The 12712-nt window shown below is 39.1% G+C and overlaps 2 protein-coding genes across 12 annotated transcripts in view; both read right to left on the reverse strand.

Annotated features, from left to right (window-relative positions):
- Positions 1 to 7812, reverse strand: part of adgrg6 (adhesion G protein-coupled receptor G6) — a 53177-nt gene extending 45365 nt beyond the window's left edge. For all 11 annotated transcript variants that reach the window (XR_004828653.2, XR_008071130.1, XM_035794191.1 and 8 more), the window contains exons 1-2: positions 7520 to 7812; positions 3243 to 3331 (exon numbers count right to left, since the gene is read on the reverse strand). Coding sequence is in view for 9 of the 11 variants with exons in the window: in XM_035794191.1 (XP_035650084.1) it covers positions 3243 to 3331; positions 7520 to 7521 (91 nt within the window). In the remaining 2 variants the exon portion in view is untranslated. The remainder of the gene's footprint in view (positions 1 to 3242; positions 3332 to 7519) is intronic.
- Positions 7813 to 11338: 3526 nt separating this feature from the next.
- The window catches only part of vta1 (vesicle (multivesicular body) trafficking 1), a 46249-nt gene continuing 44875 nt past the window's right edge, over positions 11339 to 12712 (reverse strand). Inside the window, exon 8 of the mRNA XM_035794193.2 lies at positions 11339 to 12608. Coding sequence (XP_035650086.1) covers positions 12463 to 12608 — 146 coding nt within the window. The 3' untranslated portion in view covers positions 11339 to 12462. The remainder of the gene's footprint in view (positions 12609 to 12712) is intronic.

Genomic DNA, 12712 nt, shown 5'->3' on the forward strand with positions numbered 1-12712 from the left:
CCACATTTACTTTCCGTCAGCCAACAAGATGAGTTGGCCTTACTAACAGCAAAAGCACTAGCCTCTGTCAATCTACTATCCCCCATAGTACAAAAGTTGACCTATTCGATTCTGTGTGAGAAATATATATTCCAATCATAGTCTGGGACAGTTGTGGGACGCGATAGATCCCAAATAAATACAACCATTAGCATAAAAAACCCTGTTTTGAGCAATGAGCCTAATACAACAGAACTCTTTGCTTAAAATTTTGATAAACTATTTGGCTATTTCTACACATAAGCGCAGCAATGCGCACACGGCAGTAGGCTATAAGAGTGAATGTTCCATTAGCAGGAAAACAAAATTCTCAAATGTGACCACAAATGCATTTTTATGGTGAAAATGATCTTCCCCAAACTTGAAACTCCCTCGCTGCGTATGTATGCCAGTTAGGCTCTACACCCCTTGTAAAGCTAATTAATGTGCTTCATTTTAAGAAGTTATTTGGCCACGTTAGTTGTGATACAAACCTTATCAAAATATATAGGCCTGTGGGCTAGGCTACATGAGATGTGTGAATGTTATTTGAAAAAGTGACAACAAAAAAAGGCATGCGCTGGTTCTTGCCTTACACTGGGCATCATTCACGAGTGATAATATATAATTCACAAGCGATAGGCTAATATTGTCCCCCATCAGACTATCCTTGATTTAATCTTGTCTTTACGCATACAGTACTAAATAACGTATGTCTGAAATTTGTTTTGATTTAGAATGGACCATTATCTTGCACCTGTCTCGAAAATACATGTCATCTATGCACTTAAATAGCAAATTGAGGACGCTTTTTCTGTGGTTCATTTTCATGCCAGCCAGGTAGGCTATAGTCCTGTTGCAAAGCAAAGCAATGTGTTTAACATCAGGAAAGTTGATAAATAAATATAGTAGGTATAGCCTTTTGAAAGCTGATGGGATCCTGCTCTTTTTAATAGAGGCCATCACTCTGTTTTCTCACGCAATTGCATAGCCTATAGAAATGTTGCCCAACATGAGCTCATGGGCTCTCATGAAGTGTTTGATTCGATTTTCGATTACATTTGCATTGATGTCAGTGTGAGTAGAGGGACAATAGAGTGCTGAGTACCAGGCAATTAGCAAGTTTGGTAGGGTACTAATGACCATCAGCCGCATCAGAGCTTGGAGAAGCCTAATTACTGTGGCTAAATGGTCACGCCGAATTTGACTGCCATCATGACTCGGGACCGCCAGTGTGGTGGTAATACAGTCACCATAGCAGCCCTAGTTATGCTGCTGGAACATGGCGGAGGACAGAACAGCTCTGCCAAGGTATTTTTTATTTATTTCCAAAAGGTCTGCTGAGACCATGGCTCATCACTAGGAACCCAACTACACATGTTATGACAGTGTCAAAGCTGCTCCCTGCGTAACACTAGATCATAATCAGAATTACTGAGTAGAAGATTGAGATTGCAGGAGTGTAAATACAGGACATTAGAAGGGGAATCTGTGGCACAACAGAGCAGAAAACTCCCATTTCTGTTGTGTTTTTATTGTGATAGGACACTTCTTCCAACCACAAATGAACAGAATCTCAATCTTGCCCCTATATTATATTTTTGCGGAATGAAAATTGATGGGGACAAGATTGACGTTCTGTTCATTTGTGGTTGGAAGAAGAGTCCTATCACAATAAAAACACAACAGAAATGTGAGTTCTCTGCTCTGTGGTGCCACATACCCAAGTGGACTGAATCAGAAAATTTTGACATGTCTGAGTCAAGAGGATTCCCCTTCTAATGTCCTGTATTGACACTCCTGCAATCTCGATCTTCTACTCAGTGATTCATAATCATACCTGCCCTCTTTCTTGTGATAAGAAGCTCTATTGTTAATTGTCAAAATGAGGCAGCATTTTATGAGAATCATTTTTATGAGAGTGTGAGATTACTCTGTTGATTCTCTCTCTGGCACTAAATACATATAAAAAATGCCCTGTTTCCCAGCAAGGAATCTCCTATGATCCAAGCCTTATCTGAACACCAGCCAGAACTATAAATGTTTCTGCTTCAGGTCTGCCTGCCAATACCGACCAACACAGCCAGCTATGTCACAAACTGAAAAAAAGACTATGCTTTCTAAATAAACTAACATAACATACATCAGTTGCATAACAGCGTAAAATAGAACAGTCAGTCAGGCTTACCACAACATGAAGTTAAGCATAGAACATGCACAAAACGTGCAATGTTATAACTCCTAGGTGAGAGAAATGGTGTGAGCTTTATGAAGAATGAACTGGACCAGAGTGGAGGCCTTTTCCTGGCTTCAAGAGGGCTAGTCCCTGTGGTAAACACATTAGCCCAGTACATACAACACATGGTGAGCCTAAAAACTCTCTTAGCAGAACGTCCAACGGCACCCTTGGGCGACATTATAAAAATGGAACGTTTTCTGGTTCCGTGTGCTTGTTTAATGCGTTTATCTTTTTGCCGTCAAAAATGGCACATGGCGAAAAATGGAAATGCACTCACTAAAGCAAAGTCAGTAAGAAATGATTTGCTTGATGCAATTTGGGAAACATTCACTCTGTTTCAGAGTCTGTTGGTGTAAGGAAACACATTTGAAATCCCCTCTCGTGATTACCTGGTAGTGGTAAATAGAAAATGGATGGTCATCGCTGTTTAAGTGATTCTATCCAGTTCTGCACACTGAATGCATTTATCCATCACTGGTACTGACTGCTACATATATTTCTGATGGACTGTAAAGCCATCACTTGTGTAGATATCAAGATGCTCTTGTTCTTCATTATATCTACCATCAGTTATCACAAAATCACAGATGATAAAAAGGTAACACCAATATTTCTGACCAGTAGTTCCACTTGCCAAAGACTGATCAAGTAGGTCTACTTTGATATCAAACTATTGTACTTAAGGACAACAAATCGCTTTCAGGTGTTCAATCATTCTGAATGTGCATATGTAAATCAATAAGTGCTAGTGTTAACTGAAACACAGACATGAGAAAGCAGAGGTTGCAACAAGCACAATCAACGAAACAGAAAAAAAGACAAATGAAAGTACGAAAGAAGGGCAATGTTGAATAGAAAGCAATGGCATACAGTACAACAATGAAATTATCAATTAATATCCATTTGTCTTTTTTATTTCACGATTCATACTGTTCTAAACATAAGAAAACACAATCAATGCCGATAGTTAAATCAGACGGTGTACCTTGTCTTTGCAGGGACATCCACAGCAGGGCAACTGGCAGGACGTTACGGAACTTCCATCGCCACCATCCTCCACAGACGTAAGACTCCCTGTCAATCACAGTTAAGATGGAGACATACTAGGTATCGTCTGATAGTGTAGTCTTACACATGCAGTACACACACGCACACAAATACAGTACATTTATTCATACTGATGTGTCTGCAATTTGGGTCCACTTTAAAAGTTTGAATGATGTATTTGTTGTATGGAAACATATTTTCAGCACAAAGAGGGACCACAGCGAAGCAAATGCAGTTTTGTTATATAATGATAAATCATTCTTTCATGTCAGTTGTAATGACTTCCAGAGTTAGAGGGCACCAGAGTATCCGACAGACGACATCAGTGTGGTTCATACAATAACGTACAAGAGATGCTCCTTGTTTGAATCTAACATAAAAATGTAAATTGTAATGAAGGAAAATATACCAATTACCGCGATTAGTCATGCCTCCATAATAGCCAATGTGGTCGTTTTGATCACTGGGAAAATATATACAACCCCATCGCCTGTAGACTTTACATTCCAGGAATATAATTTGATTAATGACATGACTAGGCTTGGATAAAAGCCTTGTCTACGATATGAAAAATCCACATAGTCTGATATACAATTCTGTCTGGGAGGAGTTCAGCATAGATACATGGAAGTCAGTCAGGATAAGTTCCCTGTAATCTTATCTAACCTGTACGCAAGTGAATTGGATAAATCACTTACAAGACAATCAAACAGTACAAATATAAAAGCAGGTTTACAGCAAGAATACGGAATTACAAATTCAATGTGATGGGAATAGAGAAGACAAAAATAGCAGCCAGAGTCAATCCACTCATATCAACACATTTCTATAGCTGGGTCTCTGCAGTCCAGATGCATCTATGTGGGGTAATTACAGATACTACAAAATCAACCTCATCAACTTCTTGTCATTGGTTTCTAGGTGTAATTTCCCTCTTTGTTCATACGTGATCATGACCCCATCTGAATCTGCTTCTCAATCAAAAGAGTAATTTGTTCGAACATTTCTGTATAAAATGTCATTGTGGTCTCCCAATCAACTCAAGGCCACACACATAAACAAACCTATTAGTCAGGTTATTGCAGTATACTCCAAACCCAAGTCATTTCACAGAGCTGGCTTAGCTACTATTAGTTCAATCATATGGTTGTGCTGCTGTGGGCCCAAACTATATGGACTGGATTGAGAGTCTGCCAAGAGGCCCTGTTCTCCTCTTCCATCTTAGAGAATAGAGCCTCTTAGCCTCCTCTGTTCATTTCCACTACACTGGGTGAACTGGATGGATGGCTTTTCCACTTCAGCAAACACTACCTTCATTAGCCAATAGCCACATCTGGTCTGGGCCTAATTGATACCAATTACTCTAGGTGTTGCCTGAGCCTGAGGCGTGGGTGGTGCTGGAGGAAGGTTCAAAATACCATTTCACAGCTTCCCAGTCTTTCTGATTTGCATTTTTTCAGAAGGTTTCCCACATTGAATGATTCCTCAAGAGAAACAATCACTGTACTCAAGGGATGGTCATTTGCTGACAACAATGTGAACCTGATGACTCGGAGCATCTTCACAGTGACAGTGTCAGAGTATGGAAGAATACCAGACCCTCTCCTCCATGCAGACTTTTTAATTATATCATTCAATTCACCAAACTTCATCCATTAAATAATGAGAGGTCTGCATTTCTGATCCCGGTTCTGTTTTGTTCACCGTGTGCCCTCCCAAGTTCAGGAACTTAGACAAGGTGATGAGTATCGCAATTCAACGTCAACTTCCTCGCAAGCACAAGGAGAACTGAGAAAAGTGATATGGAGCTATGAATAGGCCACCCACACAAAGGCCATGATCACTAGTCATATTTTATTCAGACAACAGCAGAATTTTAGCTCATCATGTTCATCATGGCTGTCAGGAAACAAAGATCAAGAGAGGTGCTCTCATCGAGAGAAACCCGAGTCCAGCTTACATTGTCTTCATGGAGATAAGGAAGGAAAATCTTATCCTATAGTCATTCAGAAAACAACACTCAGTAGTGAAGAACTGGCATGTTTGCGACTCCACGACCTATTAACTCACAACCTTATCTCAAAGTAATTATTCTTGCTAAACACACACAGTATAAATTATGGAAATACAGCAATATATATTCTATTCACATTTCACATAAAAAAGACACAGATAGGCTATACTTCCTCATAACTGTAAATTAATTTATTGTTTCTTGGACTATTCAAATAGATGACTAATATGGTTTTGGAAATGATTGTGTGTTACAGACGACGGAAACCTTAAAAAATTAACTTTCATATTTCTTTTCACATTGGATACAAACTTACACACACACGAACAACAACTTACAAGACGCACACAAACAATGACTGCATCTCATCTGCCCAGACACACATGCTCCCACCCCCATCCCCAGTGCCTGCATTCTTTGTTTGAGAATCCTCCAGCCCATTGACTATGTCACTACATACCCATATGCCTTGTCTTGAAATATGCAGACAGACAGATTACATTGAAACTTTCAATTTCTAACAATTGCTTCTTTTCATTTGCCAGTAGCCTAAACAGTGTAGTAGACAGCAGTATTTCCCAATGTAGAACTTGTTTTGCATAAGGAAGTTAATTAAATCCTTATACATCATTTATAGCATTAGGGCTGAGCGAACAAACTCAATAAATTGCGCACTTATTACATACATTCATATTCATATATTCATGCAATTTCTGACATTAGAGAAATTTGGTCTTTGTTGAGTTGTTTCTCTCAAAATATGTTAATATGAACGCAAAACAAGCTGAGGTCAGTTCTCTGCGTCCCTTGGAGACCACATAAAGACTTCAATTCATCTGGTAGAGAGGATGGATGGACTGTACTGCATATCCATCAAACCCATTGATGCCATACTAACAAATGGCCAGTTGTAAATGAATATGCCAGTGTAACCGATGTGAAATGGCTAGCTAGTTAGCGGTGGTGCGCACTAATAGAGTTTCAATCGGTGACGTCACTCGCTTTTGTGGCGCGATGGGTAACGATGATTCGCGGGTGTCAGTTGTATATGTGTGCAGAGGGTCCTTGGTTCGAGTCCCGCGAGGGGACGGACTAAAGTTTAAAACTGTTACACCATTACCAATATTCAAACGAGGATTACAAAAATGATCAAGACTGATTAATCATTGTAGAGAACTATCCAGTTGTTAAGATGGTTGGAGTCATGAACCATCTTCAGACACATTCTTGATGATATGTAAAGGCCTGTCTTTCTCAACCTTATCATGGTCATCACAGAGCTGCTGGTCTCAGAATATGAGAGCCATTAGATATTTCATTTATCATTAAATCCCCCAATTTAGTGGTGTGTCTGATGTCAGTCACCTGGACAGGTACAGACTATTCATCTTCCTTTCAACAGATTCTCTATGACTTCATCTCACATCTCCTAAAATGTTCTGTCCAGTCAGAAGTTTCACATTTAGGACCTGGTGGAACTGACTGGCAGCTGTAAATTTAGTCTGTAATCATTCAACTTTTGAATGAATGTGTTCTAGGTTGTGTAACACAAGTAAGCACATAATAAGACCACTCTTTCGATAACAATTTCTCACATGCTGACTGCACTTCAGAAGATAATACATGTCATGGCATAGTCTTCATGAAGATACAAAATATTGTTTAAAAGTGCTTAATGATACTTAAAAATTTGGTATAGGCTACTCCACGCCAACACAGCAGCCAAAGAGATGGAATAACAAGCATTTCACTAAATGGAGTGTTCAGTAGTGTCTTCAATAATTGAGCTCGGGGGGAAAATCACTTTAAAAAACTGTTCTCTGTAATGTAGGTTGCTGAGGAACGCTCAACTCCGTTCGATTTGAGATAAGAGAGTTTAGCGTTCCTCAGCTATAATGTAGACTATTTTCACTAGGCCTACCTCAAAAGTAGTCGGAGTTTACCTTATGTCATATCATACATACATTTAGCATGTAATAATTTTGCATGTCTTGATATACTGATATATTAGATTAATTCATAAACTGTAGGACCATTCTCAAAGTCAATCCGCTAATGTTGTAAATAAACACATAAACTGACAACAATGAGACATTCATTGATCCTCTGGTCACACTCAGGTCAATTATCTCCAAGACAATCGAAAAGTAAAGCGTCTGACAATAACGTCATGAGCAACAACAAAAACATGTATAACTTACATCCTCTTATTGGAGAGGGAGCTGGTCTCATTGAAGGATCATATTATCTACTCCGCTGTCGATCCGACTGGATTTTTCAGTTTTTGAAAACTTTTGGCAACTCCTTCAAATTCGTGCCACGCCGACGTTTCCAAACTTAATTCAGTGTATAAACGCAAAACACGCGCTTATCACAAAGTCGAAACTTCAAATCGACTGTTGACCCTGTTCCTGTCACGCAAGATGCTTGAAACAGCAGCAAAGTAGTTTTAACATTCAAGGAGCGTGTCCTTGCACACAGCTGGAGGACGTTCTCTCTCACTCTGGAGCCCCACCCCAAAGTCCCGAGGGTTAAGAACATTTAAGAAAATGTGCTCAGAATCACACAGAATTATACGTTGCTTCTCCATCACACTGAAAATGGACAATTACATGTACATTTACAGTTATTAGTCCAGTGGTGTAAAGTACTTCATTATATATATATATATATATATATATATATATATATATATATATATTTATTTATGACAACTCTTACTTTTACTTCACTACATTCCTTAAGATAATAATGTACTTTTTAATTATTCGTTACATTTTGTATGCTTAGCACGACAGGCAAATTGTTTCAAGAGAACATCCCTTATCATCATGAGTCTGATCTAGTTACTCACTTCATTTGTAAATTATATCTGAGTGTTGGAGTGTGTCCCTACCTATCGATAACTTTCCAAAACAAGAAAATGGTGCAGCCTGGCTTGCTTAATATAAGGAATCTGAAATGATTTACACTTTTACTTTTGATACTTAAGTATATTTAAAACCAAATACTTTTAGACTTTTACTCAAGTAGTATTTTACTGGGTGATTTTCACTTTTACCTGAGTCATTTTCTATTAAAGTATCTTTACTTTTACTCAAGTATGACAATTGGGTACTTATTGTACCACTGTATTAGTCCCATGACATTTTTTTGTGTCCTGTCTGTGCTTTAAACATTTTTTAAATAATTATTTTAGTTTTTTATTTAACAAGGCAAGTCAGTTAAGAACAAATTCTTATTTACAATGACAGCCTAACCAGGTCAAACCTGGACAATGCTGGGCCAATTCTGTGCCACCCTATGGGACTCCCAATCACAGCCAGATGTGATTCAGCCTGAATTTCAGCCTGGGACTGTAGTGACGCCTCTTGCACTGAGATGCAGTGCCATAGACCACTGCGTCACTCGGGAGCTACATCACAAGTCTGGCTGACAAGGCCTATGGATTGTGTATGCCACAATGAAATAAACACACTATTGTTATTGGAAACTACTGCTAAATTAAAATGAAGGAGGACAAGACTGAAACAAGTTACATTTTGGACTGTAGTCCAAAATGAACAGACTTTGTACAATTAACAGACTTTGATTTGTTGGCTTTTTGATCCATCATTTGCTTCAAACGTCAGTTCAGATAATCTTCCTTTGTGATAACTCTCAACAGAGTTGGATATCTGAATTTGCATGCCGTATCCACTTTTTTAGCTTTTTGGTCTCCACAGCCATCACTTTGATGTAGATGAGGTTTATCCACAGCTAAAAGACAAAATCACATGTCTTCTATTGTATATAGAACTACAATAAAGTCACTGTAGTTCTATCAGCTCAGTTGGGTTGGGAGTTCAATAAAGATGAATGAGTATGAGAGATATTTGAATGAAACTAATGGGAAGCACTTTATCCACATTGACTCTTATGGGGTGATGAAAAAGTCAAACTCATTTTAAAGTATGGTTTCCAGTTGTGAGTTTCTTGTATAGCTTGGGACAGCACAGCTGTTTTATATGGCGGAGAGGAGAGGCTTCAAGCTTTCACAAAAGCCAAAGAAGTGGCTGTTCTCCTACCAGTACATAACAATGAATCATGACTGAAAGAGATGATCAAACCCAGCTGACGTTCCCCACAGTACTGTCATATGTGAGCTCAGTAGAGCCAGTATTGATCTCATGTAAAGACAGTGTTTACGTCGTGTGTGTAAGAGGGGGTATACTTTCAATATTTAATGCAATGATTTAGAGGACATAACTGCCATGTGTGACATGACATTGTACTGCTATTCACGGTCACTGTCAGAGAATGACCTCTTTCAACTGACAGGTGACTTTTCTCCCCCAATGACCTTACAGCTATAATAGACATGTGCAAGGAATCCAACTGATTTTCACTTGCATCAACACCATGCCCATCAACAAAGAGGAAGGGAGTCAGGAAAATACATACTGGTGGTGACAGTTCAATACCCTTTCTGTAACTCTTAAGGCAATAGGCAGGCAATGAAGATAAGACAATGAGCGCGATGACATCAAGAATCTAGGCATGATAATCACTTTGAACAGGTTGAGCAAAACAAAACGTGACCCGGACGACTAATTGTTATTTCCTTAATAAGTAAAGGGCATGGAACACTCAAATGGAGTGGAACACAGAAACCAGATTAATTTACTAAACATAAGTGGGGTTAAACAGTAAATATGTGGTATTTTGGAAATGCATGACTCAAAAATGTCAGTGTAGCAATCATGTAGTTCATTACAGGTTTACTTTCTATGCCTCTTGAAATGACATAAATATTACAAGTTCTTGTTCACACCTTTCATCTCATTTTCTCAAATTGCACATTCAAGCGTTCCTTTTAATGTGCCCGCAGAGTGAATATTCCACTATGAGGTCCACTCAATTATCTGCTCTTAAGAGTTTCAGCAAATTTTAATAATGGTTGATGGCTATAAATTAGTTAAATGACCATTATCCAAGGAGCAGTAAGAGAGAGACAGAGGATAATGACTTGGAGAAGGTCATTTTCAGAGCTTAGTTACATAAACAGAGCAAATTAGTTAAATATACTGAACAAATATATAAATGCAATGTGTAAAGTGTTGTTCTCCTGTTTCATTAGCTGAAATAAAAGATCCCAGACATTTTACATAAGCACAAAAAGCTTATTTCTCTCAAATATTGTGCACACATTTGTTTTCCTCCCTGTTAGAGAACAGTTGTCCTTTGCCAAAACAATCAATCCACCTGACAGGTGTGGCATATCAAGAAGCCAATTAAACAGCATGCTCATTACACAGGTGCACCTTGGGCTGGGGGACAATAAAAGGCCACTCTAAAATGTGCAGTTTTGTCACACAACACAATGCCACAGATGTCTCAAGTTAAGGGAGCATGCAACTCGCATGCCGACTGCAGGAATGTCCACCAGAGCTGTTGCCAGATAATTTCATGTTAATTTCTCTACCATAAGCCACCTTTAAACTCGTTTTAGAGAATTTGGCAGTATGTTCAACCTGCCACACAACCGCAGACCACGTGTAACCATGCCAGCCCAGGACCTCCACAAACGGCTTCTTCGCCTACTGGATCGTCGGTGAGAAGCCACCCGGACAGTTGATGAAACAGGAACATTTGTCTGTAATAAAGCCCTTTTGTGGGGGGAAAACTCATTCGGATTGGCTGGGCCTGGCTCCCAAGTGGGTGGACCTATGTCTTCCCAGGCCCATCCATGGTTTGCCCCTGCACAGTCATGTGAAATCCATAGATTAGGGCCTCAATTGACTGATTTCCTTGTATGAACTGTAACTCAGTAACATTTTAAAAATTGTTTCATGTTTAGTCTATATTTTTGTTCAGCACACATTTGAAGTGGAGACAGCAATCGCAAGTTCTTGATATATTTATTCAAATAACCCATCAACTGGGATTGTTGCTGTTTCTACGGTGGAGCACTGGCATGCTTAATTACTTTCCAATTCAAAATCCTTATGGAAATGTATTAAATAATGAACAATGACCTAAACACTTCAATTTATTTATTTTAATAATGGTCAAATGAGTCCTTCATTTACATTAAGTACACATTGACTAGAAAATATAAAAAACAAAACAAGGGAGTTTAAATGAAAAATAAAGAAATCACAAACAGAAAACACACTAAGGAACTTTTGCATATTTGAGGATGGACTGATCAACTGCTCAGTCAAAGTTGACTACATACAAAATTACAAGGTTAGTGTTAAAGTAAGGGAAGCGCTTTCAACTAAAGTGACATTACCGTACCCTTGGAATTAGTTCTCTATGAGGCGGTTTCCTGGACACAGATTAAGCTTAGTCCTAGAATAAAAAACATGCACAATGAAGAGTCTCCATTAAAATTGTTTTTTAGTCCAGGACTAGGCTTAATCTACGTCTGGGGAAACTGGCCCCAAATGTCCCCTCTCTGACTGCTCCCTCCCCGAGAAGCCATCACACAAAGTAAACATGAACAAGTCTTCCTCTTGCTTGGACAGTTTTGTTTGTACAGCTCTGTGTACTAAAGCAGACAGCATCAGTACAAACAGAGCACCAAGCATTAATAAATCACTTTAAAACATTTATTTAAATTGTGTTGATGCAGAAAGGACCGTCTTTCACCAAAGAAAAGGAGATAAATAGATACTGATTTGAAAACACAGTAAAGGGCAGATCAATAATGTCCCCTGATAATAATCTATTGAAGCATTGGTCTATAAATTAAGTTTAACGAGAGAAACTGTGTAGTCTTAAAGTATTATGAACTGCAAACGCTGAGCATGTCCCCAAAACATACATGCATACGGAGAGGATGTGTGTTATCAAAACAGTCAGTTAGTTGCTAGTGGAAACTAATAAAGGTGGATACTGTGCTAATAGAGGAAGGATGCACCGTTTTAATGTACAGGCTCAGGAAGTCTTTATTGAGCGCTTCACTCTAGTCATGGACAGCCATGTTGGAAGCTACACAACAGGAGTCCAATATGGAGACACAGATGTCATTGTTGTTTACAGTGATGTTGAAGGCTTGGGACAGAATTGCTCTCTTCAGACGCATGCCGTAGACTAGAGGCTAATGGTCTCTTCTGGACCAGATCAGCAATACAGTGACACCCGGGGACAATGGGTCTCATTCTTTTCCAGTGGTCAGTAAGTTGAGGGCCTTCTGCAGATTTTGCACCGCCGTGCCCACGTCTTCATACTGCAGGGCGCTGCCAGCATACTTGCAGTACTTCTGAGCCCTGGTGTAGTCCTCTGGCGTGAGGCGCACGTCACCTGCCGAGACAGAGAATTAGGTGTTCCTTTGAGACGAGTAATTATTGAAAATGAAAGATACATTCTATGTGATCCCTTAATTAAGAGAGATTGTGTGTCTGAGT

Source organism: Oncorhynchus keta, chromosome 19, assembly GCF_023373465.1.
Source record: "Oncorhynchus keta strain PuntledgeMale-10-30-2019 chromosome 19, Oket_V2, whole genome shotgun sequence".
NCBI lineage: Eukaryota > Metazoa > Chordata > Actinopteri > Salmoniformes > Salmonidae > Oncorhynchus > Oncorhynchus keta.